The following is a 24,604-nucleotide window of genomic DNA, read 5'->3' on the forward strand; positions in this document are numbered from 1 at the left end:
AAAGGTAATTGGGACCAAACAACAATTTATTCAATACAGTCAGTCAATCCCTTCCCATGTGAGCTATGCAATATAACAGACATACCAAGGTGCTCTGCTACGAGTAGGTAAAGTTCATACGAATAGAAAAAGAAGAGTGGCACTCACCGATCCGTTTAAAAATTCAAATTCTCTATTCCACACTTTGGGACATAGATGTGGTATACAGGAAAGCCGGGAGTGCGGAGTGAGGAGGAAGTTCCTCCTCACCCCGCACTCCCAGCTCTCCTGCGCACCACGTCTATGTCCCAAAGTATAGAATAAAGAATTTGAATTTCAAAATGGATCGGTGAGTGCCACTCTTCTTTTTCTATTACATTTTCACATCATGTGGACTTGCACAGATAATAATTGAAAAAGTGTCATATAGAATAGTTCTCAATCGCTCTCAAGAATAGTTTGCAATATATAAAATTGATATTCATCCATATCAAGTAATTTCTAATTGTGAGTAGGAAAAATATAATCGTAAATATTTTGGACGTTAATTTTACATATTCTTCTACAGGATGGAAGTGATATCCAGCTAACAACTATACTTATTTAAACATGTCTTATTCTTTTTAAGGAGTCTGATTCCAGATCATGGCATCATTACATATACCAGTCAAAGTATCTTGAGCAGCAAAAAGCTGAGGAAATAGAACGTGAGAGAAAAGTAAAAGAGGAAAACTCCAAGACTCCTACTAAAGAGAATGTATTACCAGTTCCATTACAAGTCACAAAAGAGGAGGCCAAAGAGGTCAAGCGCCCAGAAACTCAGTTAGTGGAAGATAACAAGAGTAAAAATGATGATCGGAAAACTCCTGTAAATTGGAAGGATTCGAGAAATGCAAGAGTTGCTGTTTCATCGCCTATGAGTCAGCAGCATCAATCATATATTCAATATTTGCATGCCTACCCATATACACAGATGTATGATCCAAATCATCCAGCATATCGGGCAGTGTCTCCGGTTTTAATGCATAGCTATCCAGGTGATTCTTTTATTTAATTTTTATCTTTCTTTAAGAAAATTATGTTTTTAATAATATTATGAATTTAATTAATCTTTAAACAGACTGTTCTCTAAAATATATACTTTTTTTTAGATTAACAACACTTTTTAAGGCTGTCTTAATATGACCTTTAATTATAAAATACTGATATGTTCCTATAAACATTATGATATTGCTGTACTTTGGTTTCTAGGGTTTTAATTGAAAAGAAATAAATGAAATTAAAAAATAGGATTTTAGTCATACAGCACCTATTCAATTTTCAGTCAGGAGAAGTTCCAAATTGCTTATTACCTTCAATAAACTTAAAGAACTACTAATTCCTGTGGAAATTACATGTTACATTTAGTCAGCCAAGCAATCTTATCTATTCTAAGTCTGAAGACAATAGTTCAAAATGGGCAGACATTTAGAAGTGGAACCTAAAATATAACAATTTGCATTTTGCAATAAACTAAAAAGGTCATATACTATATATATATAAAATTCCTATTTTGCCAAAAGATTTTAAAAAGATAATATTTGATCAAATATTGTAATTTTCTTCTGTTAATGTACGTTTTGTTATATTTTTGGTGCACAGGAGCATACCTTTCTCCAGGATTTCCTCACTACAATGTTTATGGGAAGGTGTCAGGAAGAGATGAATCTGAGAAAGCCAGCACCAGCCCCAGCATTAACTCCAAATCATCTTCTGAATCAAAAGCACTAGATTTACTTCAACAACATGCAAATCAGTACCGTACCAAGTCTCCTGCTGTAAGTTCTCATATTTTCTGTTGCATTCTTATGTTGTTAATTATCTTCACAGTACTTACATATACTCTTATATTGATACAATCTATAAATGTCTAAATATATATCTTTGTTTTAAATTAATTTATCTTTGGAAAATCAAATAAATGAAAATTCTTCTTATGTTTTGGTAGAAACTCTTGACTAGAAAAATGTAATTTACTTAATGCCATGTGTAGTCTACCAGACAGGATAATGTAGAGCTTATTTTACTTTAATAAAGTAGATAACTATGTAATTGTTGCTTATTTTGCCACCTAAACTTTATCCCCACATGTATGGTTGAGATAGATAATAAGTAAAAGACAAAAGCAAGTGCCATAATCTAGTGAAAAAACATAGGGAGGGAAGAAAAGTAAATATTCAGCTAACCAAGTGCAGATGGTTTGAAGCCTCCATATGAAGAATGTGGTGCACGGACTCCAGACCGGCCGCTGGGCAGTAGCAGAGAAAAGATCAAGAGGGTTCCGTCATCCGCCAATGATTAGCCGTTTAAAGCATGGTTTTAATAAAAACAATAAAAAAAGTTTTTTTTGCAAAAACATATCAATGAAGAGGTGACATAGTGGAGGGAGATAAAAAGGACACGGGTTTGCATGCTTCAAGCTGTGGAGCTCATAGTCCTGACTAAGGACCAGATCTAGGACTTTATTGATGTTTTTGCACAAACCTTTTTTAATAATTTTTCATTAAAAGTCATGTTTTAAACTTCTAGTCAATGGCGGATGCTGGAACCCTCTGGTTTTTTTCCTCTGCCATAATCTAATGTTTGACATTTGCTTTAAAGGACAAATCTGTAGTCAACTGAACAACTCTCAATAACAAAAATACAATGCCTAAATAATTTATTTTATATCATTGATCCATCCTAATAAAATTATACTTAAGTGTTTGGTCTTTTGGTCACACAGTTGGCAGAAAAAGCTTCAAATGAACGAGAGCGAGAGAGTGAGAGAGAAAGAGACCGGCATTCTCCTTTTAGCCAACGGCATCTGCATACACATCATCATACACATGTTGGCATGGGATATCCCCTGATACCAGGGCAGTATGACCCATTTCAAGGTTAGTGTCTTTTCAGCTTTTAAATTTGTATTCATTCGCATCTCTGTGAACTTAGTTAATGGCTGGTTAACTCATTTTTGTTATGATTTTAGACTGCAATTATTTCTGGGTGTTTGTATCCAGAGTCCAAATAAGTCCTACTACAAAAAAAATCATATTTTCTTTTTCTATTCTTGATTAACAAGGAAAGTCATTGTATACAAAGTTTAATTTGTGTGCATGCCCCCAATAATGTAAAAAGCAGAGAGAATTTCCATTCACCTTAAGAGACATCTGGTTGCTTTGTATATATTATTCTTATTTTTCTTTGTTCTAAAATGATACTTCAAATTTTTGGTACTTGCTGCTTAATGAATAAAGGTCTATGTTACCAAATACTACAAGTGCTCTGCATGCATTAAAGTACGGCAAATAGTGAGAAATAAAATATCCACCAGATGCATGGAAATTTCAAAAAAATCATTATGGCATTTACTACAAAAAGCTTTCTTAAACCGGTTGCTATAAAAGATTTTTTTTTAGAAAATACCATGCCACATCCGATATCAAAAGTATATAACCTATTGTTTCAAAGTTGATTTTCACAACGCAAAACCAATGCTAGATGGTGGACGTGTGCATTTTTCTGCAGCTCATCAGCTCCCGCACCCCCACCCAAAAAAAAGATAAAAGTAAAAACGAAACATTTTATTTTAACCCTATTGATGATGTTACTGTTCTATATGTAAAAAGGGAACAGAGTTTGTGATGCATGTGCACTGCATTCAAGTGAATGTTCTCACATGGGGCTTTTCCTCTAGGGTTGACCTCTGCTACCCTTGTTGCCACTCAGCAGGTGGCTGCTCAGGCATCTGCATCCGGTATGTTTCCTACACAAAGAAGGTAATTAGAGTGTCTCCTAGTAAATGAGATTGTGTGTGTATAATATACATATATATAACATGTATATAATATATGTACACACTCGCTTATTCATACTTATGCACTTACAGACTTATGAGTAGTGGAACTTTTCAGTATTGGGAATTTGGCAGGTAAATTAATAAAAATCCAATTTCAGTGTGTCTGCTTATTCACTATCTTTTCAATGCCAATTCTAGGCAGACACCAATGAAATGCTAATGAGCACATTTTAATTTGATTTCTTTTTTATGAAAGATAATTTTTTTCTTATTAGGAATGCCAATGTAAGCGTTATTCTGTAGCAGTGAGCTCTGTAATGTAAAATATAGCCAGTGATCCCTGTCAAGGACATCTTTTTATCCTAGTCCTTAGCTTGCCTTATAATAAAATAAGGCCTTTCTAAAGAAAATCCCTTATATAATTTAAGTTTCTTTGGAAACTGAAACAATTTCTGTAGCTGCAATTTGAGCTATTGTTAAAAGAAATGCTTAAAAGTTCCCTATATGTGGTTGTACTCATTTGATGTAACGCATAGGTACATAATGTTGTTGATTTGTTCATTACAGTATAATATAGGTTTCCCGTAATTGTAATATTTGATCATTGTCTAGTCATAAATGTGATTGGCACATATATTTTGCCTTAAAGGAGACAAAATGAACTGAAGATCAAACATTTAATAAAGTGATAACTTTTAATATAAGAGAAAGAAAACTATTACAATGCACCACTTTAAAGCAGCCAAAATGCTACTTCCAAAATTCTGACGAATGTTTCATTTACAGAGTCATGGAGCTTAGTATTTTTATAAACCACTGCATGATTTACCATTTTGCGTAAAGTTTTGTGCTAGGCTTAGGGAGATGGGAATTTTACACAAGGTTTTCACGCTGGCTTAAAATGCCACTCCAGCCCTTTTTTTTCCAGTGCTAGAGTAGCGCTCCAAATCTAAGGTCCCTGACTATAGAGTTGCACCCACTGCCGGAATCTTAACCTTTCATCGGTGGTGCTCTGCTCCCATGGCGCCATTTTTTGACCGCTACCTCTGACTGGCCAGAAGTCAGAGGTAACAGTCACAAGCACTCACTGCAAGTCTGTGAGAGACAAAAAGAGGCTCTCATAGACCTGTATTAAAAAGTAACCTTTGACTCTCTTCAGCAAACAGTTGAGCAATCATGCAGGTCACAAACTGCTGGAAACCATAGGGGGTGGTGGAGATAGAAGGTGAAGATGGCAACGGATAAGTATAATACTAGTGGCAGGAAACTTAGATTCGAAACATCACTCCAGTATTGCAAAAAACAAAAGTGGTTGGAATCATGGAGCTTAGTATTTTTATACACCACTGCATGATTTACCATTTTGTGTAAATTTTTGTGCTAGGCTTAGGGCGATGGCAATTTTGAACAAGGTTTTCACGCTGGCTTAGAGCACCACTCCAGTGCTTTTTTCTTCCAGTGTTAGAGTAGCGCTCCAAATCTAAGGTCCCTGACTGTAGACTTATATCTACTGCTGGAATCTTCACCATTTATAGGTGGTGCTCCGGTCCCATGGCGTCATCTTGTGAAGGCTACTTCTGACTGGCCAGAAATCTGAGGTAACAATCACAAGCACTCACTGCAAGTCTGTGAGAGACAGAAAGAGGCTCTCATAGACCTGTATTGAAAAGTAACCTCCGACTCTCTCCTGCAAACAGTTGAGCAATCACACAGGTCACAAACTGCTGGAGACCCCCGGGGATGGCGGAGATAGAAGGTGAAGATGTCAACGGATAAGTATAATACTAGTGGCAGGAAACTTAGATTCGCAGCATCACTCCAGTATTGCGAAGAACAAAAACGGTTGGCTGATGCTTATGTTGTGCTAAAGGTTGAAATATACTTTGTAAAAACTTTAGGCACAGGGCTACTGATCTTAGGTACATAAAGTTCCGTTCCCATGTTGCATCTCTGCCCTGTACCTCCTGCAGCAAAGATGCCGCAGCGATATCCGCAGTGGTATTAAATTTCCAGATATTATTGCAGAGGGTGAAATTCTCTCCTACATGTGCAGTGTAAATTGATGTTCTGCTGATCTCATATCCGCAGCTCCTGCTAATTTTTGCTCTAAATATAATTTGCAGTATGAGTAAGGTTTCTTAAAATCTCATGCACTAGGCTGGTACTATAAAAGACTGCTGATTTCTCACAAGTGAATTCACATCAGAAAATCCTTTGTGTATTTGCACATTGGGAACTTAGCCTAAATCTTAATGTTGTAAGAGAGGGCCTTACCTAACTAATCAATCATTTAATTCTTACTGAAAACATGGCTGTCAAATAATGCTAGAACTATGTTTCCAAGGTAGTCAGTAGTATAGTCATTATCGGCAGGCATGAATGCTAAATAAAGTATCTAGTCCTGGAAAAAGAGGATTTTTCTGCTCCATTACCCCTAATAGGTCATGTTTTTAGTATTTTGCATGTAGTATAATTACTTCATGAAACTGTTACCCATGTTTCCTCTATGAAATTCCATCAAATCATGACTGGGGTTGTGAAACATTGTTTTATATAGTATAGTTATCTTTTATTCTTGCTGTTTCGTTAATTAAAAAATCTTCATAGTCCCTGTTAAGGATATAACTCATAATGATCATGAAGATTGTATCTAACTTTATTCACACTTCTTGAGTGAATATAAAAAAAGTATGATTATAATGATTGTAAGAAAATTTATGGTAAAATATTCTAAAAATGATACAGATTGTTACATAGAGTGTAGAAAAAAGATACTATTGAAGTCTTCAAGCCATCAGTTACAGTATTTTACCTTCCTAAATGAGAAATGTTTCCACTTTATACCACTTTAGCTAAATGTCAAGCTGAAACTCCTCTCTGCTGTTTGATCTTGTACAGTCTAAGATTTTTGTCATATAGATTTACAATGGCCAGTAGGTTATATTACACAGATTTGAATCTAAGATGGGAACTATTTCAACAATGAAACTTTATATGTCTGAAGTTATCACTAAATAAAGGGCACCCAAGAGACGGCTGAGAATGTCTTTTCAAAACTTTAGATACCTTATGTTTAATTAGATGTAAGGCAAAATAATGTGCCGTCAATGTGAGGTTCCTGAGCAATCCTGTGATTATTTATTGTATTATATGCTTAATATATCTATTTTAACTGTATTTTTTCTGTCTTTTTTCTTTCAGGGAATGAATTCATTGAAAATGTACATTAGATCATGTGACTGGATCACATGGAAGAGCAATTTATTACAGACATCAGTTCCATGGTGTTTATATAAGAATGCCTAAGAGGCAGGCAAAAAATCATTACATGTTTTCTTCATTTATTCTTTTTGTAAATTTCAGATTTTTCTTTTTATAACAGAGTAACATGTTCCTGTAATTAGACGCTCGTGGCAGGATTATTTATATATATATATATAGGTATATATATATGCACACATATATATATATACACATAACCTTGCTCACAGCATTGTTTTGTATATTAACATGCACACAAATATATATAAATATAAATATATATTCTTTACTTTTTTTTTGTATCGGTAACCAGGCTCGCAAATGTGTAGGGTCTGCTGCTAAACTGCACACCAACCAGTAAAATGTATTTGTCATGTTGAATAGTGTTTACTACCAATGGCTGTTGATTATTTTTCCCTAAAATGTAAATAATGTTATGTATCCATGTGCCTGAAATTTGCAGAAACTAATCATATTGGCCGTAGGCTGTAAGAGGCAGGCTCTAATGACGATACTTTGGTACAATGTAGATGTCTATTTGGTGGCTCCCTTTAAGATGCATCCGTGTAAAATGTTACTGTAATAATTGTTTTATTGTAATTGTGTATTGTGAAAATATACATATGGAAGGCATGGGGTTGCCAGTACCACAGTTAAAGTAAATAATAGGGTTGTACATAATGTGTAAAATAAAATAAGTAAATAATGAACATCTGTGAATAATAAAATGTCTCTTTTAATCTTGAATGACAAATAACCTGAAAACCTGCATACCACAAGACATGTGTGATTGTTCTATTACTTGAATAGTCCTGCAGTCTTTTTAATGTTTACAATTATCCAGTTTTAGAAGAGAGAATATAATGCCATTGCCTGGTTACTTGTTTTATGCTGTAATCTAGTTTATTTTATGTAAAATGTATATTGAATGCTTTCTTTTTATACCTGCCTTAAATAATTTGGCAATCAGAATAAAAGAAGTTGTTTTTTTGTACCAGCTTGTCTATAGTGGTTGTGTAACTTTAAGTATTCAAATGTTGTAAAAGCTAGTATCTTGGAAAATATTCATGAAGAATGGAGTGTGCGTATGGGTTGGGTTAGATTTATCTCTGAGATTGTCCATTCAGCTGACCATGCACTAAAGATTTTAGATGGGTGTATTTCCATTAGCTTCTTGGTTGGTCAGCAAAGATTGTCATAATGGGCAGCGGATACCATAAGTTGCAAAACTGAGTTGAAAATTAGTTGATTTCCAACTCAGTTAATGGTTGGTATGTGAAGATTGTCATAATGGGCAACGGATACCATAAGTTGAAAAACTGAGTTGGAAATTAGTTGATTTTCACCTTCTTTTATGTCCTAGACTGGACTTTTATTGATGACATAAGAAAGCTGCATCTGTCATTTATAAGTAGCATAGAGAATATCTTAAGACATAACTTTTAATAATATCAATAAGACTTAATTATAAAATCCCAATCTAGAGTGGAAAGAAACATAAAAGGTATGGGATACTCTTAAATACCTTTAGACCTCCAAAATTCCAACCCTCATAGTTCAGTAAGCAATAGTAAAAACAATAAGGCCCGTAACCAGGGTCCACTTAGTAAACATCACAGCATTGCAACCATTTACATATAAAGTGTCATAGCACATAGATATTTCCAATAAAAACATGTGTAGATCTCACCCATTTCAGCAGGTGGGATGTCAAACTTCATGGGATCCCATCTGTGGTGGTCGACTAGATCAGAATATCTAACCTGTCATGCCCGTTGCATTGACGCCCGCCTTAACAAGGGCAGTACCCAAGTGTTGTTCTCTTGCTGCATGTCCCTAGAAAGGGACCTTTCTTGCGGCAGCAGCATTAGAACCACACTTGGTATATATGATTTTTTCGAGGAGTATAATCTGGTTTGGTAACACAGATTTTTGGCTATATGTTTTCATCTGTTGTCAGCAACATTTTAGTTCTGCCAATGTCAGCATAGCTTATTGGCCAAGAAATGTCCTTCTTAACTTCTCCACAGATGTATACCTTCAGTTGATTCTTGTCAGGACTAGAAATTAATTTGCAGAAACCGGTCTGTTAACCACATCAGTAATCCGTAACCAGTAGAAAAAATCCCTGAGAATAGCCTTTTGCCAATGGCATCCCCAGGTCCTTTTGCAAAGCCATTCTGGCACAAAGTCATCATTGTGGCGTTATGCACAGGTGACTGAAACAGGCCGGTGATTCAAAATGAGAGTCACATAAGACCTCACAAAAGTCAACAAGTAAGAAGCGGTTCTCAGGGCTCCTATCCAACAGCCACAGATTACTGACATGGCTGATGGAAAAGGTCTGCAAGTCATTTCTCATTACCTCTAGTTAGGAACATTCCTTTCATGAAAGGTACTGCTGGTAAGCAGAAAATGGTCTAAATTAGATTTAATTACTAATGAAAAATCTATAAGCAGACAAAATGACTGGCATATCCAAGCTAGTGTGAACAGGTGCCAGATAACAAAACAGTTCCAAGAAAAAACATAGCTGTATTCTGAAATGCTAAGAATGGTGAATCTAGAACATTGGAACTGCATTACTCCATAGATAATAGGTAAGTGCTACATTATGTACATATGGAATATGTATATGAGCCCAGTAGACACTGTCAAGGCGTACCACATTACTGGGTCTCTATGCTGAAAAGACACCTCACTTCGACTAAAAAGCCTACTATATATGGGGCAGGAAGAAATCAGGTAATTAAAAACACCTATGGCTAATGGGAGTAGGAGTGCACATGTCACAGGAGTTTGGTACAAACAGAAAAAATGACCTTGGGAAACTCGAGCATTTTTCCAGCGCGCCCCCTCCCCCCCAGTGGTCTGCAGAGGGCTTAAAAATTGCTGAAATCGATGGGAACAGTGCTCAAATGACATGGGAACAGCATGAGTCATCTCTGACTCCCAGGTCACTGCTGTCAACAATGTTGTCAGAGTATTATGCCACTTTTATGGACTCACAATAAAACATGCAAAAACGAAACCAAAATGGATTTTCCTAGGAAAAATGTTAAGGAACATCCTTTCCAGGGTAAGGACTTGTATATAAGGCAAAATAAATATGCATATAGAAAAATGCTCCTCCACACCTTGGAGTGTTTTTGATGCGTTTTTGCACTTTCGCATTGCTTTCAACGGTGAAAAATACGTTCACCAGTAATTGTCATTTTAACATTTTATTACCTAATCTGGCAATGTGGTGTGGGAGACATGATCAGACGCATCATGTTTCATTAATGAAGGAGGGACTGTGAAAGTCACAAAGCCTATTTTTATAGGGAAATCAGATGGCCCTTACTATTCTTAAAGGGCCAGCAGTCGGCCCTCACTATTGTTAGTGGGCCATCAGCCAGCTATGCTTTGTTGTTCCCATTATTAAAGAGTGGGTCTCCTATACTGTTATTGCGTATGCAGTGACTGCAAGGGCTGCCAAAAATTTGGACGCACCCCAATACCCCTTTGAAGAGACACAGAGGAGGGACTCAGTAAAAAAAATGCTCCCATTATAAAGGAGTGGGTTTCCCATAGATAAAATGCCCATGCAATGAGTACAAAGGCTGATAAAATTTAGTAAAAACCCCAATAACAATTTATAGATACAGAGAGGTGGGTGTCAGTAACGAGTACGAAATGTTCCCATTAGAAAGGAGTAGGTCTGCTATACAGTTATAGTGTATGCAGTGAGTATAATGGATTCGAAAGTTTTGGAAAAACCCCAATAACAATTTAAAGACACACAGAGGTGGGCCACAGTAACAACATGTTCACATTAGAAAGGAAAGGGCCTCCAATACTGTTCTTGCATATGCAGTGACTGCAATGGCTGCAAAAAATTTGGAGGCACTCCGATGCCTCTTGCAAGTGACGTAAAGTAGGTGATATGGTAGATATGGTGGTGAATGATATTGGGGTGGAGGATGAGGAGAAAGAGGAGGATAAGAGCAAATAGATAAAATCAGGAAGCATATACCCATGACTGGGCATGAAGAGATGCATGGGAATAGACCTCCCAAAAAAAAGACACTAGATTTGAGTTTATGTTACGCTGCTATCATTCAGTAGTGTTGAGAAGTCTGGTCCAATCCAGCCCTTGTTCATTTTTATAAGAGTCAGCCTGTCAGCATTTGACAGGCGGATGCGCCTATCAGTTATAATTCCACGAGCGGCACTAAAAACCCACTCTGATAAAACGCTGGCGGCAGGGCAGGCCAGGACCTCAAAGGCATAGAGAGCCAGTTAATTCCACGTATCCAGCTTGGATACCCAATAATTATAAGGCACAGCGGAATCACGGAGGATGTTGGTACAGTCGGCAAGGTACTCCTCAGCATCTTCCCAAACTTTGCACTCCTTGTGAGAGTGCCCCGCGCCTCAGGGCCTGTCCGATGGGAGGGTCTGAGAAAACTCTCCCAGGACTTTGACAGTGTTCCCCTGCCTCTGCTGGATTGAAGTTGTGTCTCTCTCGCCTGTAATCCTTGGTTGTCCAACGAAGTGTGCCCTCTGCCACCAGCGCTTTTAGATGGGAATTTTTTTAATAGTTCTGCAACAAGGGCCTTCTGGTACAGCCCCATTTTTGTAGACCGGTCCGCCTCAGGAATAAGATATATAAAGTTTTCCTTGTAGCGTGGGTCTAGCAGTGTCACCTACCAGTAATGACTGTCACCCAAAATTTTGAGAACGCGAGGGTCATGGGAAAGGCAGCATAACATAAACTCGGCCATGCGTGCCAGACTACTAACAGGCAAGACTTCCGTGTCCTCACCAAGAAGGTGACTGACCATGCTCTCCTCCACCTCCTCCTCTCTGTTCTCTGGCCATCCACGCTGAACAGACGGTATGACAGCTGTGCAGGTAGTACCATCTATAGTGCAAGAAACTAGCTCCTGTCCTTCCTCCTCCTTCTCCTCTTCCTCATTGTCACCCAAACCACGTTGGGATGAGATGAGGCTTGGCTGTGTGTAATCACCCTGTATGGTTCCTTGCTCCATCTCATCATGCTCTGCCTGCAATGCATTCTCTTTGATTGTGAGCAGAGAGCGTTTCAGAAGACAGAGAAGCGGGATAGTGAGGCTAATTATGGCGTCATTGCCGCTCACCATCTTGCTGGAGTCCTCAAAGTTTTGGAGGATGGTACATATGTCTGACATCCATGTCCACTCCTGAGGTCTTATCTGTTGAGTCTGAACTGAATAGCGACAGCCTTCTTGATGCTGGTTCTCAACAACTGCCCTCTTCTGCTCACAAATCCTTCCCAACATCTGCAGTGTAGAGTTCCAACGCGTGGGGACATCACACACCAGTCTGTGAGCCGGAAGCTGCAAAAGCTGCTGAAACACTGCAAGGGCGGCGGAAGCTGTGGCTGACTTTCTAAAATGGGCTCACAGACGGCGTACTTTAACAAGCAGATCCAGCAGCTCCTGGTGGGATTTGAGAAACCGCTGAACCATGAGGTTAAGCACATGGGCCAGGCATGGTACGTGTGTGAGCTCGCCTCGCCTCAGAGACACCACCAGGTTCCGGCCATTGTCACATACGACCAAGCCTGGCTGTAGGTTCAGTGGTGTGAGCCACAGATCTGCCTGCTCTTTTAGAGCTGTCCACAACTCTTCAGCATTGTGTGTTTTTTCACCTAAGCATATTAGCTTCAGCACAGCCTGTTGCCGCTTGACCGAGGCAGTGCTGCAAGTGCTTCCAGCTTGTGACTGATGTGGTCATTTCGGAGATGGAGGCTGAAGAGGAGGAGGAGGCTGAGGAGGATGAGGTGCAGGAGCTGTAGACCATGGGGGCAAACCTGATTGACCTAAGGCCCGCAATCCTTGGCGTCGGGAGGACGTTTTCCGTCCAAAGGTCCGACTGGGTCCTGGCTTCCACTATGTTAACCCAGTGTGCCGTCAGCGAGATGTACCATCCCTGCCCACAAGCACTTGTCCACGTGTCCATGGTTAGGTGGACTTTGCCGGTAACTGCGTTGTTGAGAGCACGGCTAATGTTTTGGGACACGTGCTTGTGTAATGCGGCGACTGCACACCAGGAGAAATAGTGGCGGCTGGGGACCGAGTACCGAGGGACGGCCACCGCCATCAGGTTGTGGAATGCTTCCGTCTCCACAAGCCTAAAAGGCAACATTTCGAGTGCAAGCAGTCGTGAAATGTGAGAATTTAGTAGTGTGGCCTGTGGGGCGTTGGCTGCATATTTGCGCTTGCGTTCCAAGGACTGGGGTATGGACAACTGAACGCTGCGCTGGGAAAAGGACATGGTCGTGCTTCCTGATGCTGCTACTTGACAGTGTGCAACGACAGGTGCAGAGCTGGAGGCATTTTCGCATGCACCATGGACAGGGGATTGGCTTGCATGCACAACAGCGGAAGAAGCAATGGTGCCACCCGCAGACACTGTTCCTGGACCCTGGGGTTCGGCCCACAATGTCGGGTGCTTTGCTGCCATGTGTCTGATAATGCTGGTGGTGGTCAGGCTGGTCGTTTTACCACCCCTGCTGAAGCTGGCCTGGCAAATGTTGCAAATGGCCTTTTTTGGGTTATCGGCAGAGTCTTTAAAAAACAACCAGACTCGGGAAGACCTAACAGTTGTACTGCGAACTTCCTTCGTGTTGGTGTTATGGGGAATGGTGGCCTGCCTTCTGTCTGCGGCCACCACACTGCTTCTTCCAGCCTGTTGGGGTGCTCTTCCTCCCTCCCCCTGTGTGCTGCTGTCCTCTCTCTGCATGTCCTCCTGCCGGGTTGGGTCAGTTACTATATTATCCACCACCTTGTCTTCCACTTCCGCACCCTGGTCCTCCTCCTGACTTTCTGATATTGTGTCTCAGTATCGTCCACCTCTTGTGACACCTTCCCACAGTCGCCTTCGTGTGACCGTGGCTGCTCAAATATTTGGGCATCGCTACACGCGATCTCCTCTTGCCCCGCTTCAAGTGGACCGGGCGAGAGGCCCGAATCTATAAATGGAAAAGTGAACAGCTCTTCAGAGTGTCCAAGTGTGGGATCAGTTGTTTCTGGATACTCGGCATGGTTGGAGGAAGGACGATCAGGGTGAGCAATATGCGGTCCAGACTCACGGTTACTGAGACTTGACCGTGTGGAGGTGGCTTAGTGACTGGAAGCATTATCCGCTATCCAACCAACATCCTTTTGACTCTGCTCTGGGTTCAATAGTGGTGTGCTGCAGTCCCCTAAAAATTGGGACAGGAAGGTCAGGCGAGAAGATGTGGGTGTTTGTTGTGGCACAATTTCGGCTTGCCCATGGCCTTGTCCTCGGCCTCTGCATGCACCATTACCATCACGTCCAGTTCCCCGTCCCTTGCCACATGCCTTGCCCATTTTAAATGGAGGACAGTATCTTCCACGCTCACGACAAATGACTGAGTTTGGAGCGAATTTATATGTGATCTGTGTGACGGAGAAAACAGAGTTTTACATACCTGGCCTGTAGGTAACCATTTTGAACAGCAATCTGGTGTCAATTGCTTCACTGACACACTGAATACATTTTTTAATGAAGGCCAGAAATGGTAGTATTTTCTGAAAATGTATATGTGATCCGTGTGACGGAGAAAACACAGTTTTAAATACCTGGCCTGTAGGTAACTGTTTTGAACAGCAAACCAGTGTTAAAAACTTTGCTGACACGCTGAAAATATTTTTAATGCAGGCCAGAAATAGCAGTATTTTCTGACAACGTATATGTGAGCCATATGACGTAGAAAACACAGTTTTAAATACTTGGCCTGTAGGTAACTATTTTGAACAGCAATCTGGTGTCAATTGCTTCACTGACATACTGAAACATTTTTTAATGGAGACCAAAAATGGCAGTATTTTCTGAAAACGTATATGTAATCCATGTGACAGAGAAAACACAGTTTTAAATACCTGGCCTGTAGGTAACTATATTGAACAGCAATCTGGTGTCAATTGCTTCACTGACACACTGAAAAAAAAATTGAATGGAGGCCTGAAATGCCAGTATTTTCTGACAATGTATATGTGAGCCGTGTGAAGTAGAAAACACAGTTTTAAATACATGGCCTGTAGGTAACTATTTTGAACAGCAATCTGGTGTCAATTGCTTCACTGACGCACTGAAATTTTTTTTTAATGGAGGCTAGAAATGGCAGTATTTTCTGAAATCGTATATATGTAATCCGTGTGACGGAGAATACACAGTTTTAAATACCTGGCCTGTAGGTAACTATTTTGAACAGCATTCTGGTGTCAATTGCTTCACTGACACAGTGAAACATTTTTTAATGGAGGCCAGAAATGGCAGTACTTTCTGAAAACGTATATGTGAGCCGTGTGACGGAGAAAACACAGTTTTAAATATCTGGCATGTAGGTAACTGTTTTGAACAGCAAACCAGTGTCAAAAACTTTGCTGACACACTGAAATTTTTTTTTAATGGAGGCCAGAAATGGCAGTATTTTCTTAAAACGTACTGTATATGTAATCCGTGTGACGGAGAAAACACAGTTTTAAATAGATGGATTTTTAGCGCTGTAAAATGGAAAGGACCTGGCTGTATTCTGCAGTGCCAACAAGCTAATGGCGCAGAAAAAAACATGTTCTCTGGATTGCTTTTTAAGCAAACAATGAGGATTAAGATGCAAAAAAAATTATTCCTGGCCCCTGAGACCTGGGCCTATTTCCAGAAATATCTAATAGCAGCAGCCGACAGAACTGGAATGGAGCCTCTTGTGCTATGTGCACTGCAGTCTGCTATATACACTGCCTGCCTGCCTATATACACTGCCTGCCTGATATCTCTGCAGATGGATTAGTTAGTCCTCAAAAGGACTGTTTGTTAAAATGGATATGTGTAATGTATGTTTTTCTCCCTACACTACCTAATACACAAGCAAATCTCTCCCTGGCACAGCAGCAGCTCTCCCTACACTGTCTGATCCGGAGTGACTGTGACGAGCATGGCGGCGCCAGGTCTGATATTCACCTGATGACGCTGTGCGACCAGCCAATCACTGTAATGCCAACAACCAACATGGCTACGGCATTACAGTGCATGGCAGGCAATCCCTGCATGTTCATTGGCTCTCTAAAGAGCGCCAAACATGCAGGGAGGGGACCCAAGTACCCGTCCGAGCAACACGGAAATACTCGCCGAGCTTGCCGAGCACCATGATGCTCGGGCGAGTACCGAGTAGTGGCGAGCACGTTCACTCATCACTAGTCATGTCAAAACTGGAAAAACAGGCATTCCTCACATGTATTAAATCTGTCAAACAGTTGCAAATCATGTTCACGGAGCGACGAAAACTTAGAGCCCGAGAACGCTATAAATACTCGGTGCTCGGCCGAGTATACTCGGCGAAAGGGTTAAAAAAACATACTCGCTCATCACTAGTCAAAACATATTTCTGAAAATGCTAGTCTACACAGTGGAATATACTGTATTTGAGGGAAAGTAGAAAAGAAAACATCACCTTTATATGGTTTTATTTGTGTACTGTGATGACAGTGTATAGAAAATGTGTTTCTTGTATTTTGTGTTTCTGTGTTTCTTGTATTTTGATTTTTATACATTTATATGTACTTTCTTGTATTGTTATACACTTGCTTAATGAGACTTAGTAATATTGTATTTAGCCATTCGTCTCTACTTTTAAGGGATACCTCTTTGACCAGAATTGACACACCCTCACTGCAGGAGGAAATTCTTTTAAGCCAGAAAGTTCAGATGTTTTTTTCAGTTATGATTAAGAACTGAAGAACTAGAGTTTGAAATGCGTAACTGTCTATACACTTGTATTTCTTATATTTTCATAGTGTTTGATTTTAAATATAGCTAACGGCAATTTTTATTGAACCTTTGGATGAGTACTGGATACATCTTTTCTGCATTCTCTGGGACCAGTTGTCTGCTCCATTCTGTGCACCACCTGGACACTATCTCCATAGAAGTGTCAGCTGAAATTACCCTTTTTTTTCTGTGTTCAATATACTTGAGGGCACAGATTCAATCCCATATATAATGGGTCTGCTTGGAAGTTTGGATCGGTTCTTGTGTATTTTAGGAAGGTATTAAAACAGTGTGTTTACAGTATGTACACTATATTACATTTCTAATTTATACAATGTATTCTTTTTGTTGAACACACCATTCTCTATATATGTCTATTCAAGCATGCATATTGTATCTCTTAACCTGTTAATCTGAATGCATTTAAGTTTAACTTGTATACATGAAGACTAACACCAATTATTCTAGAACTCTATTAAATGTTGGGAGCCATGTGATCATAATTTGACAAAGCAAACCTTGTTTGTCTATGCTTGTTTATGTCAAGTTCTGATAAATATTGTAGAGTTATTAATTCTCCTATTATGTGAGTTTTTCCTGACTTGGATATGACACCTAAAATTCACTTGTCTCCACATATACTTCGAATGTCATCTAAACTATGTTTACCCACACTTTTTATGCACTACCATTTGTAATCTGAGCATTAATTCTGTACTAAAATAATAAGACGCACATCAACAAGCAAAATATATGCCTTTACATATGTTCATCACACAATTTGCTTTTAGAATTATTTGTATCAACTAGAGATGAACGTATTTTTTTAAATTAGAATTTTCCCAAAAGACCTGACTTGCGGTGAATACATTTTTGCGAATCTTAATACTGGACAACTTATGAGAGAGAAGAGAGAAAAGAGATGACCCTGCTAATCATAAGAGCTTACTCTTTACAGGAGAGAAAGAGAGAGCACTCTGCTGACCATAAGAGTGTACACTCTACAGGAGAGAGAGCTGACACAAGTTATCATAAGCATTTATACTCTACTGGAGAGAGATGACACTACTGGCCATAAGAGTTCACACTTTACTGGAGAGAAAAAGAAAGCACCCTGGTGACCATAAAAGCTTACACATTCCACCACAGAAAAACTTACCTAGTGACTCTCCAGATGGAAAATTCTTTACAAACTGTGCTCCATTGGAAACCGCTTATCTGTGATGGCCACGGTAGTAACCACTACTCTACAAGGTATGATATTCTTCTAGATGTCATAGCTGCAGGACATTATGGGAAGTTCTCACAGCCATGCAAAAAGACACTAGCCTCCAGTCTGATGTTTCAGCATTGTGGGAAATGGTGTGGGTCATATATGCTGATGTCACTTTGATATTACTAAGGCTGTGTTTTTGTTAAAGAGCTTGAAAGCGGTTGAATGCATTTCTAATAGACCTATCAGTGTTACAGACATCTTTTCAGTGCAAGTTTAGGATTTACAATAATTGTAAGTTCCCATTAATTAAATATTTTGAAAACATTTGACGAAACTTGCAAATTTAAATTTGAAAAGATTAGCTTATCTCTAATGTATAGAGTATTATCTATATATGTTTTTTTCATAAATAATTCTATACAGCACTTGGATATCTGCTTTATAAATGTTTTATCAATTTGATGACTGGGAATTTATTCCAAAACATGCTACCTTTTCAAGTCTTGAATTAATAAAATGTATATGTTTAAAATTATCTATTTTCTCAAATGACAGTGCCCTCAAGCATCGAGGTGTCTTTTCTTCTTTATACTCATCTACACCCACTGGAGACTACTGAGCTATTCTTTTGGTTAAAAGACCTGCACCAGGACACTGGGCACAAGCAGTTGTTTCATTATATACCCTAATTATGCATTATATAATGGAAACAGTTAAAGGGTCTGTCCACTACTAGGGCAACCCCTTCTCATTCCTCATGTTTGGCCCTATTAAAGTAAAAACACCTACAGTACAGACCAAAAGTTTGGACACACCTTCTCATTGTCTTGAAGCTTATCATGAGAATGCCAAGAGTGTGCAAAGTAGTCATCAAAGCAAGAGGTGGCTACTTTGAAGAACCTAGAATATAAGACATATTTTCAGTTGTTTCACACTTTTTTTGTTAAGTATATATTTCCACGTGTTAATTCATAGTTTTGATGCCTTCAGTGTGAATGTACAATTTTCATAGTCATGAAAATACATAAAAATCTTTAAATGAGAAGGTGCGTCCAAACTTTTGGTCTGTACTGTATACTCATCTTTGGTGCTGGTGCTGGTGCTGTTCCAGTGGTGTTGGCCTGGTGTTCCTGGGGCTCAAATGAGGTTGTTACATCGCAAGAGCCCTGCGCCCAATCACCACCAGCTTCACTGTCCCCACGTTTGGATGTATTGAACATCAGCAAGAAGTCAGGGCTGCAGCAACAACCTCACATGAGCCCCGGGAGAGTGAGTGCCGACACTGCTGAAATGGCACCGACACTGGAGGTGAGCATAGGTGTTTTTAACCCCTTTACAGCCTGTGCCGTATTAGTACGCACAGGCTGTAATCCCCCGGTTCAGTGAGGGCTCCGGCGCTGAGACCGCACTGTACCGGGCACATGTCAGCTGATAATTACAACTGATATGTGCCCGCAACTGTCGCGGGTGGAATCGCGATCCACCCGCGGCTGATAACATGTTAAATGCCGCTGTCAATCTCTGACAGCGGCATTTATCAGCACCACGCGGGAAGCGTGTCACTTACCCCGCCCATCGATGACCCCGTCACGTGATCGTGGGTCACCGATGCGTGGGCATGACAACCCTGGGTCTGCAGCAGACTCCAGTGGTTGTCATGAGCTGGTCGCTATGAGTGCCACCTAGTGGTCGGTGCTCATAGCACAGGACCATTTCTGCTAAATACAGGTGATCTGCTGATCATCTGTATGAAGAAGAGGCGATCAGACAAGTGCTGCTTCTAGTCTCCTATGGAGACTATAGAAGCAAGCAAAAAGTGAAAAAAAAATGTTTTTAAAAATATAAAAAAAAAATAAAAAATATATAAAAGTTTAAATCACCCCCATTCAAAATAAAATAATAATAAAAAAAAACCCACATACACATATTTGGTATCACCGCATTAAGAATCGCCCCATCTATCAATATAAAAAAAAATAATCCAATCGGTAAACGGCGTAACGAGAAAAAAAATCTAAATGCCAGAATTACTTTTTTTGGTCGCCGCAACATTGCAATAAAATGCAATAACGGGCGATCAAAACATCGAATATACCCCAATATGGTATCAATAAAAACTTCAGCTCGGTGCACAAAAATAAGCCCTCACCCGGCCCCAGATCCCAAAAAATGGAGACGCTACGGGTCTTGCAAAATGGCGCCATTTTTTTTTTATACCAAACTTTGGAATTTTTTTTCACCACTTAAATAAAAAGGAACCTATACATGTTTGGTATCTACAAACTCGTAATGACCTGGAGAATAATAATTGCAAGTCAGTTTTAGCATTTATTGAACATGGTAAAAAAAATAAAAAAAAAATCTGTGGTATTGCATTTTTTTTGCAATTTCACCGCACTTGGAATTTTTTTACCATTTTCCCGTACACTATATAGTAAAACTAGTAATGGCGTTGAAAAGTAAAACTTGTCTTGCAAAAAATAAGCCCTGACACAGCCATATCGACCAAAAAATAAAAACGCTATGGCTCTGGGAACAAGGGGAGCAAAAAATGAAAATGCAAATACGGAAAATCCCAGGGTTGCGAAGGGGTTAAATTAATGTAGTCAAACATGAGGAATGAGAAGAGGTTGTCCAAGTAGTGGACAACCCCTTTAAGCAAACCTATGACATGATCTGTTTTCTTCTGAGACTTCAGCTGAAAATGAACTACTTAAGGCACTAACTTCTCTTTTTTTGTTTTATATTATTTTTTTTTCTGGGTAGTATGTAAAAAAGCAATTACTCACCAGAGAATCCCTTTAAGGGTTTAATCGTGTTTAGATAGGAGAAAAATAAAAAATTCACCTTCCAGGATCATTGGACGAAACCCAAAACTTTATAATAGAAAAATATATAAAAACAGTTGCAGCTAAAAACATCGCAGAGAAAGAGGGAAAATGTGTTTCAGACATGTCATTTAATTGTGTTTGGTACAATATATGTAACTTAATCAGTATTCAGAAAAATGTTGTTATGTAATAGTTGATTTATTTTATTATTTTCTGTTGCCAGTTATAGCTCTTTTTTATTTGCTCACATTAATATGTAGCACTGGACAGCTTCCAATTGCATCTAAGTGCTTCCAAGCTATTTTCACATTTGGGCAAGCATTGATGTGTCCCTTAATGTTACACTGCTGCCTTGTTTTGCTCTATATTTTTTATCTACAATTTTAAATATTTATGCTGTAAATCATGTATATTAATTTGCAGGATTTGAGATAGCCAAGTTGGCATTAAAGATTAAAAAAAGCAAATATTGATAAGTGATAAAGGCCATTGTCTCCTATGCTAGCTATGCTTGCTCTGTGTATATCAAGGTTTTTTGGCCTTTTATTGCATTGATTTGTGAATTTAAGACACAAATACCTATGAATCAATCAGTTATGCTTTGCTTCGTAGGTTTTGCTTCAGATTGATGAATCTGACTATACAAATCAAACAAGTGTTTCACGAAAAATAACACTAATCTTTTTCTGTCATTTCTGAGTGCATTGCATATATTGATTTAAAATGCTTCACCTTTGAAGTCAGTTCATCATGTTGCTTTAAAAAGTGATTGTCACATTAATGGTTCCAACCTTATACAGGCAGCAATGTTTATATTGTGTGAACGATTGGTATATTTCTAGAAAATTAATGGTAAATAAAAGTGTTATTGTCTTATGTGATACATTAATTCAATATTTATAATTTTTAGCAGCTCTGTTAATGAAATAATTCTACTGGATTTTAATGGTAGTATAAAGCACAAATTGACCAAGAACTGCAGCTCTTATAAAATATACTTTGGTTTATAATTTTTAATTTTAGTTTTTAAATCTATGGTACAAGTGAATTCTTTGGGGGGAAACTACTACATGTAGATCGTCCTTTTGTCTTATTGTACATGTTTTGAAGTGTCATCAAACACCAACAAATCTTTCAAGTGTAACACAGCCAACAGAAAACTAGAATTAGTATCTTGTAGAGAAATATATATGCACTTTCGCAATATGTGTCGCAGTGAGAAGGCAAAGGGGTGCATCAAGAAGAGACCACACTCAGCGTGAAAAGAGAAAGTAGATTTACAGAATAGTACCAGTAGAGAAAAGGAAAAAGGCTACATACATACACCTAATATATATGTGAGGGTGGTTTTCCGCACCTCTGACAACTCCTGACGATTATATGTATTTAACTGTAATGCATTTTATTGTTATCCTCCTGTTGTTACAGTTCCTGTTTAGTTGGGTACCACAGGGTTAACTGTAGGACCAGCCCATAGTAGGGAGGAGGATTTGGAATCTCTAGGTTAGGGTTAATTGCGCAGGAAGTGAGTTGGTTAAGATCAAGGAAGGAAGAAATAAGGACACCCCCTGGTAGAGGTGATCTTCACCTAGGGTGTGTGTGTGTGGAAGAAGAAAAGCAGAGAGGAAGCTAAGAAGTTTTCCATTGATGGCAGCAGAATACTCTTAGAAGGTGAGTTGGGGAAGGAGACGTATGGCCAGGAAACTTTATTAAAGTCCCTAAGGGTCTTTAGGGAACAAAAAAGTTCCTCCTGTTATGCTTTGTTTACAAGTAAAACTGTCAGTAAAAATGAATTTCTTTTTATGGACTGGTGTGGATTCCCATTCGTGGGGTTGCAGGAAATTTGAGCTGTGCAATGCATGGCAAACCAGAGGAACTGGGAGGTGTCGATTATGGTAACCTGTTCACACACACTGAAAATAGACCTCTTTTTTCAGTAGCAGGTCAAGGCGCGGAAAACGAGTCCCTTGCCCACTGCTGCCGCCCCGAGTCCTGTTACTTCCGAATCATCTAATATACATCTGACTTGCTGATTAACAATATATACACACAAATAAGAATGAACATATTAATTTCTATGTAAAAAAAGTCATGCTGTTCATATATTGAGGCTTTTGAGCATATTTTAACTACTTCAGGTTTCCAAATATGCCAAATAGTAAAAAGAAGTAAGCAGACCATTCTTTAGGCATTTTCAGCTTGAATGACATTCAATATTTTACAATAGAAGTCATTTGGAAGGTTAAAAATACGTCTGGAAAATGTTCGGGAGATTTTTGCATTGTTTTCTCTGTATTTTTCTTCAAAATAAATAGTCTTCATTGTTTAATGGAATTAAAAAAATCTGGAAAACCACCTTAAAAAGAGGGCCAATACATCTCTAAAAAAGCTCCCAAAAAAGTCACAAAAGCACTCAGGAAACAACCAAAGAAAGCTTAAATGGGATGCTACCAATGTACAAAACTCGAGAGAAAGAGAAACAATTCCTGAAGATTGCCTTAAAAAGATCCTGTGTGCACATAACCCAAGGGTCACTTTGTGATTGATTTATATAAAGGATATAAGAAGAGGTGAGTATTTTATATATGTATTAGAGGATTTGCATATTTATCTTGAATGTGAGATATATAACATGTCAAATAAAATAATAACATAAGAGGTTGAAAAAAATCACATCAGTAGAACATATGCAATTATAGAAAGCCATATTAAAGGGCCACTAAGTCTAAAATGTTGAGTAACTACCACTAATCAAACTCAAAAACATGTGTACATACTATAATACAATAATGTTGAAATATTATTATTTTCTCATTAAAAACTCATAATTCTCTGTTCACACTAGCATCTCAGCTTTTGTTCACAATTAAGCCATGACAGTTTTTAAGGATCCATTTTAAAACAGATCAAGATGGACATTGATGAAGATGGCTCTCATTACTTTAATGTGTGGTCCATTAGGTTTCTGTCAAAGTGTCAAAGTCCCTAAAATAAATCAGAAATGCATTTTTTTTTCTTTTATCGGAACGCAGGTTATTTATAGGAAAATGTTACAGTGGTGGCCAAAAGTATTGGCACCCCTGCAATTCTGTCAGATAATACTCAGTTTCTTCCTGAAAATGATTGCAATCACAAATTCTTTGGTATTATTATCTTCATTTAATTTGCTTGCAAGGAAAAAACACAAAAGAGAATGAAGCAAAAATCAAATCATTGATCATTTCACACAAAACTCCAAAAATGGGCCAGACAAAAGTATTGGCACCCTCAGCCTAATACTTGGTTGCACAACCTTTAGCCAAAATAACTGTGAACAACCGCTTCCGGTAACCATCAATGAGTTTCTTACTAAATGCTCTGCTGGAATTGTAGACCATTCTTCTTTGGCAAACTGCTCCAGGTCCCTGATATTTTAAGGGTGCCTTCTCCAAACTGCCATTTTGAGATCTCTCCACGGTGTTCTATGGGATTCAGGTCTGGACTCATTGCTGGCCACCTTAGAAGTCTCCAGTGCTTTCTCTCAAACCATTTTATAGTGCTTTTGGGAGTGTGTTTTGGGTCATTGTCCTGCTGGAAGACCCATTACCTCTGAGGGAGACCCAGCTTTCTCACACTGGGCTCTACATTATGCTGCAAAATTTGTTGGTAGTCTTCAGACTTCATAATGCCATGCACACG

The 24,604-nt window shown here is 38.8% G+C and overlaps 1 protein-coding gene across 9 annotated transcripts in view; it reads left to right on the top strand.

The window, feature by feature from the left end:
* The window catches only part of ZNF608 (zinc finger protein 608), a 168,673-nt gene extending 160,619 nt beyond the window's left edge, over positions 1-8,054 (top strand). For 6 of the 9 annotated variants that reach the window (XM_073676742.1, XM_073676725.1, XM_073676721.1 and 3 more), the window contains 5 exons: positions 608-1,016; positions 1,621-1,796; positions 2,744-2,897; positions 3,698-3,779; positions 7,001-8,054. In XM_073676742.1, coding sequence (XP_073532843.1) covers positions 608-1,016; positions 1,621-1,796; positions 2,744-2,897; positions 3,698-3,779; positions 7,001-7,007 — 828 coding nt within the window. In that variant the 3' untranslated portion in view covers positions 7,008-8,054. Of the gene's footprint in view, positions 1-607; positions 1,017-1,620; positions 1,797-2,743; positions 2,898-3,697; positions 3,784-7,000 lie in introns of those variants that run through there. The other 3 variants (XM_073676753.1, XM_073676765.1, XM_073676760.1) reach the window with 3 other exon arrangements.
* The last annotated feature ends 16,550 nt before the right edge of the window (positions 8,055-24,604 follow it).

This window comes from Phyllobates terribilis, unplaced genomic scaffold, assembly GCF_046119375.1.
Source record: "Phyllobates terribilis strain yellow unplaced genomic scaffold, ASM4611937v1 Scaffold_1__5_contigs__length_1240528914, whole genome shotgun sequence".
Lineage (NCBI taxonomy): Eukaryota > Metazoa > Chordata > Amphibia > Anura > Dendrobatidae > Phyllobates > Phyllobates terribilis.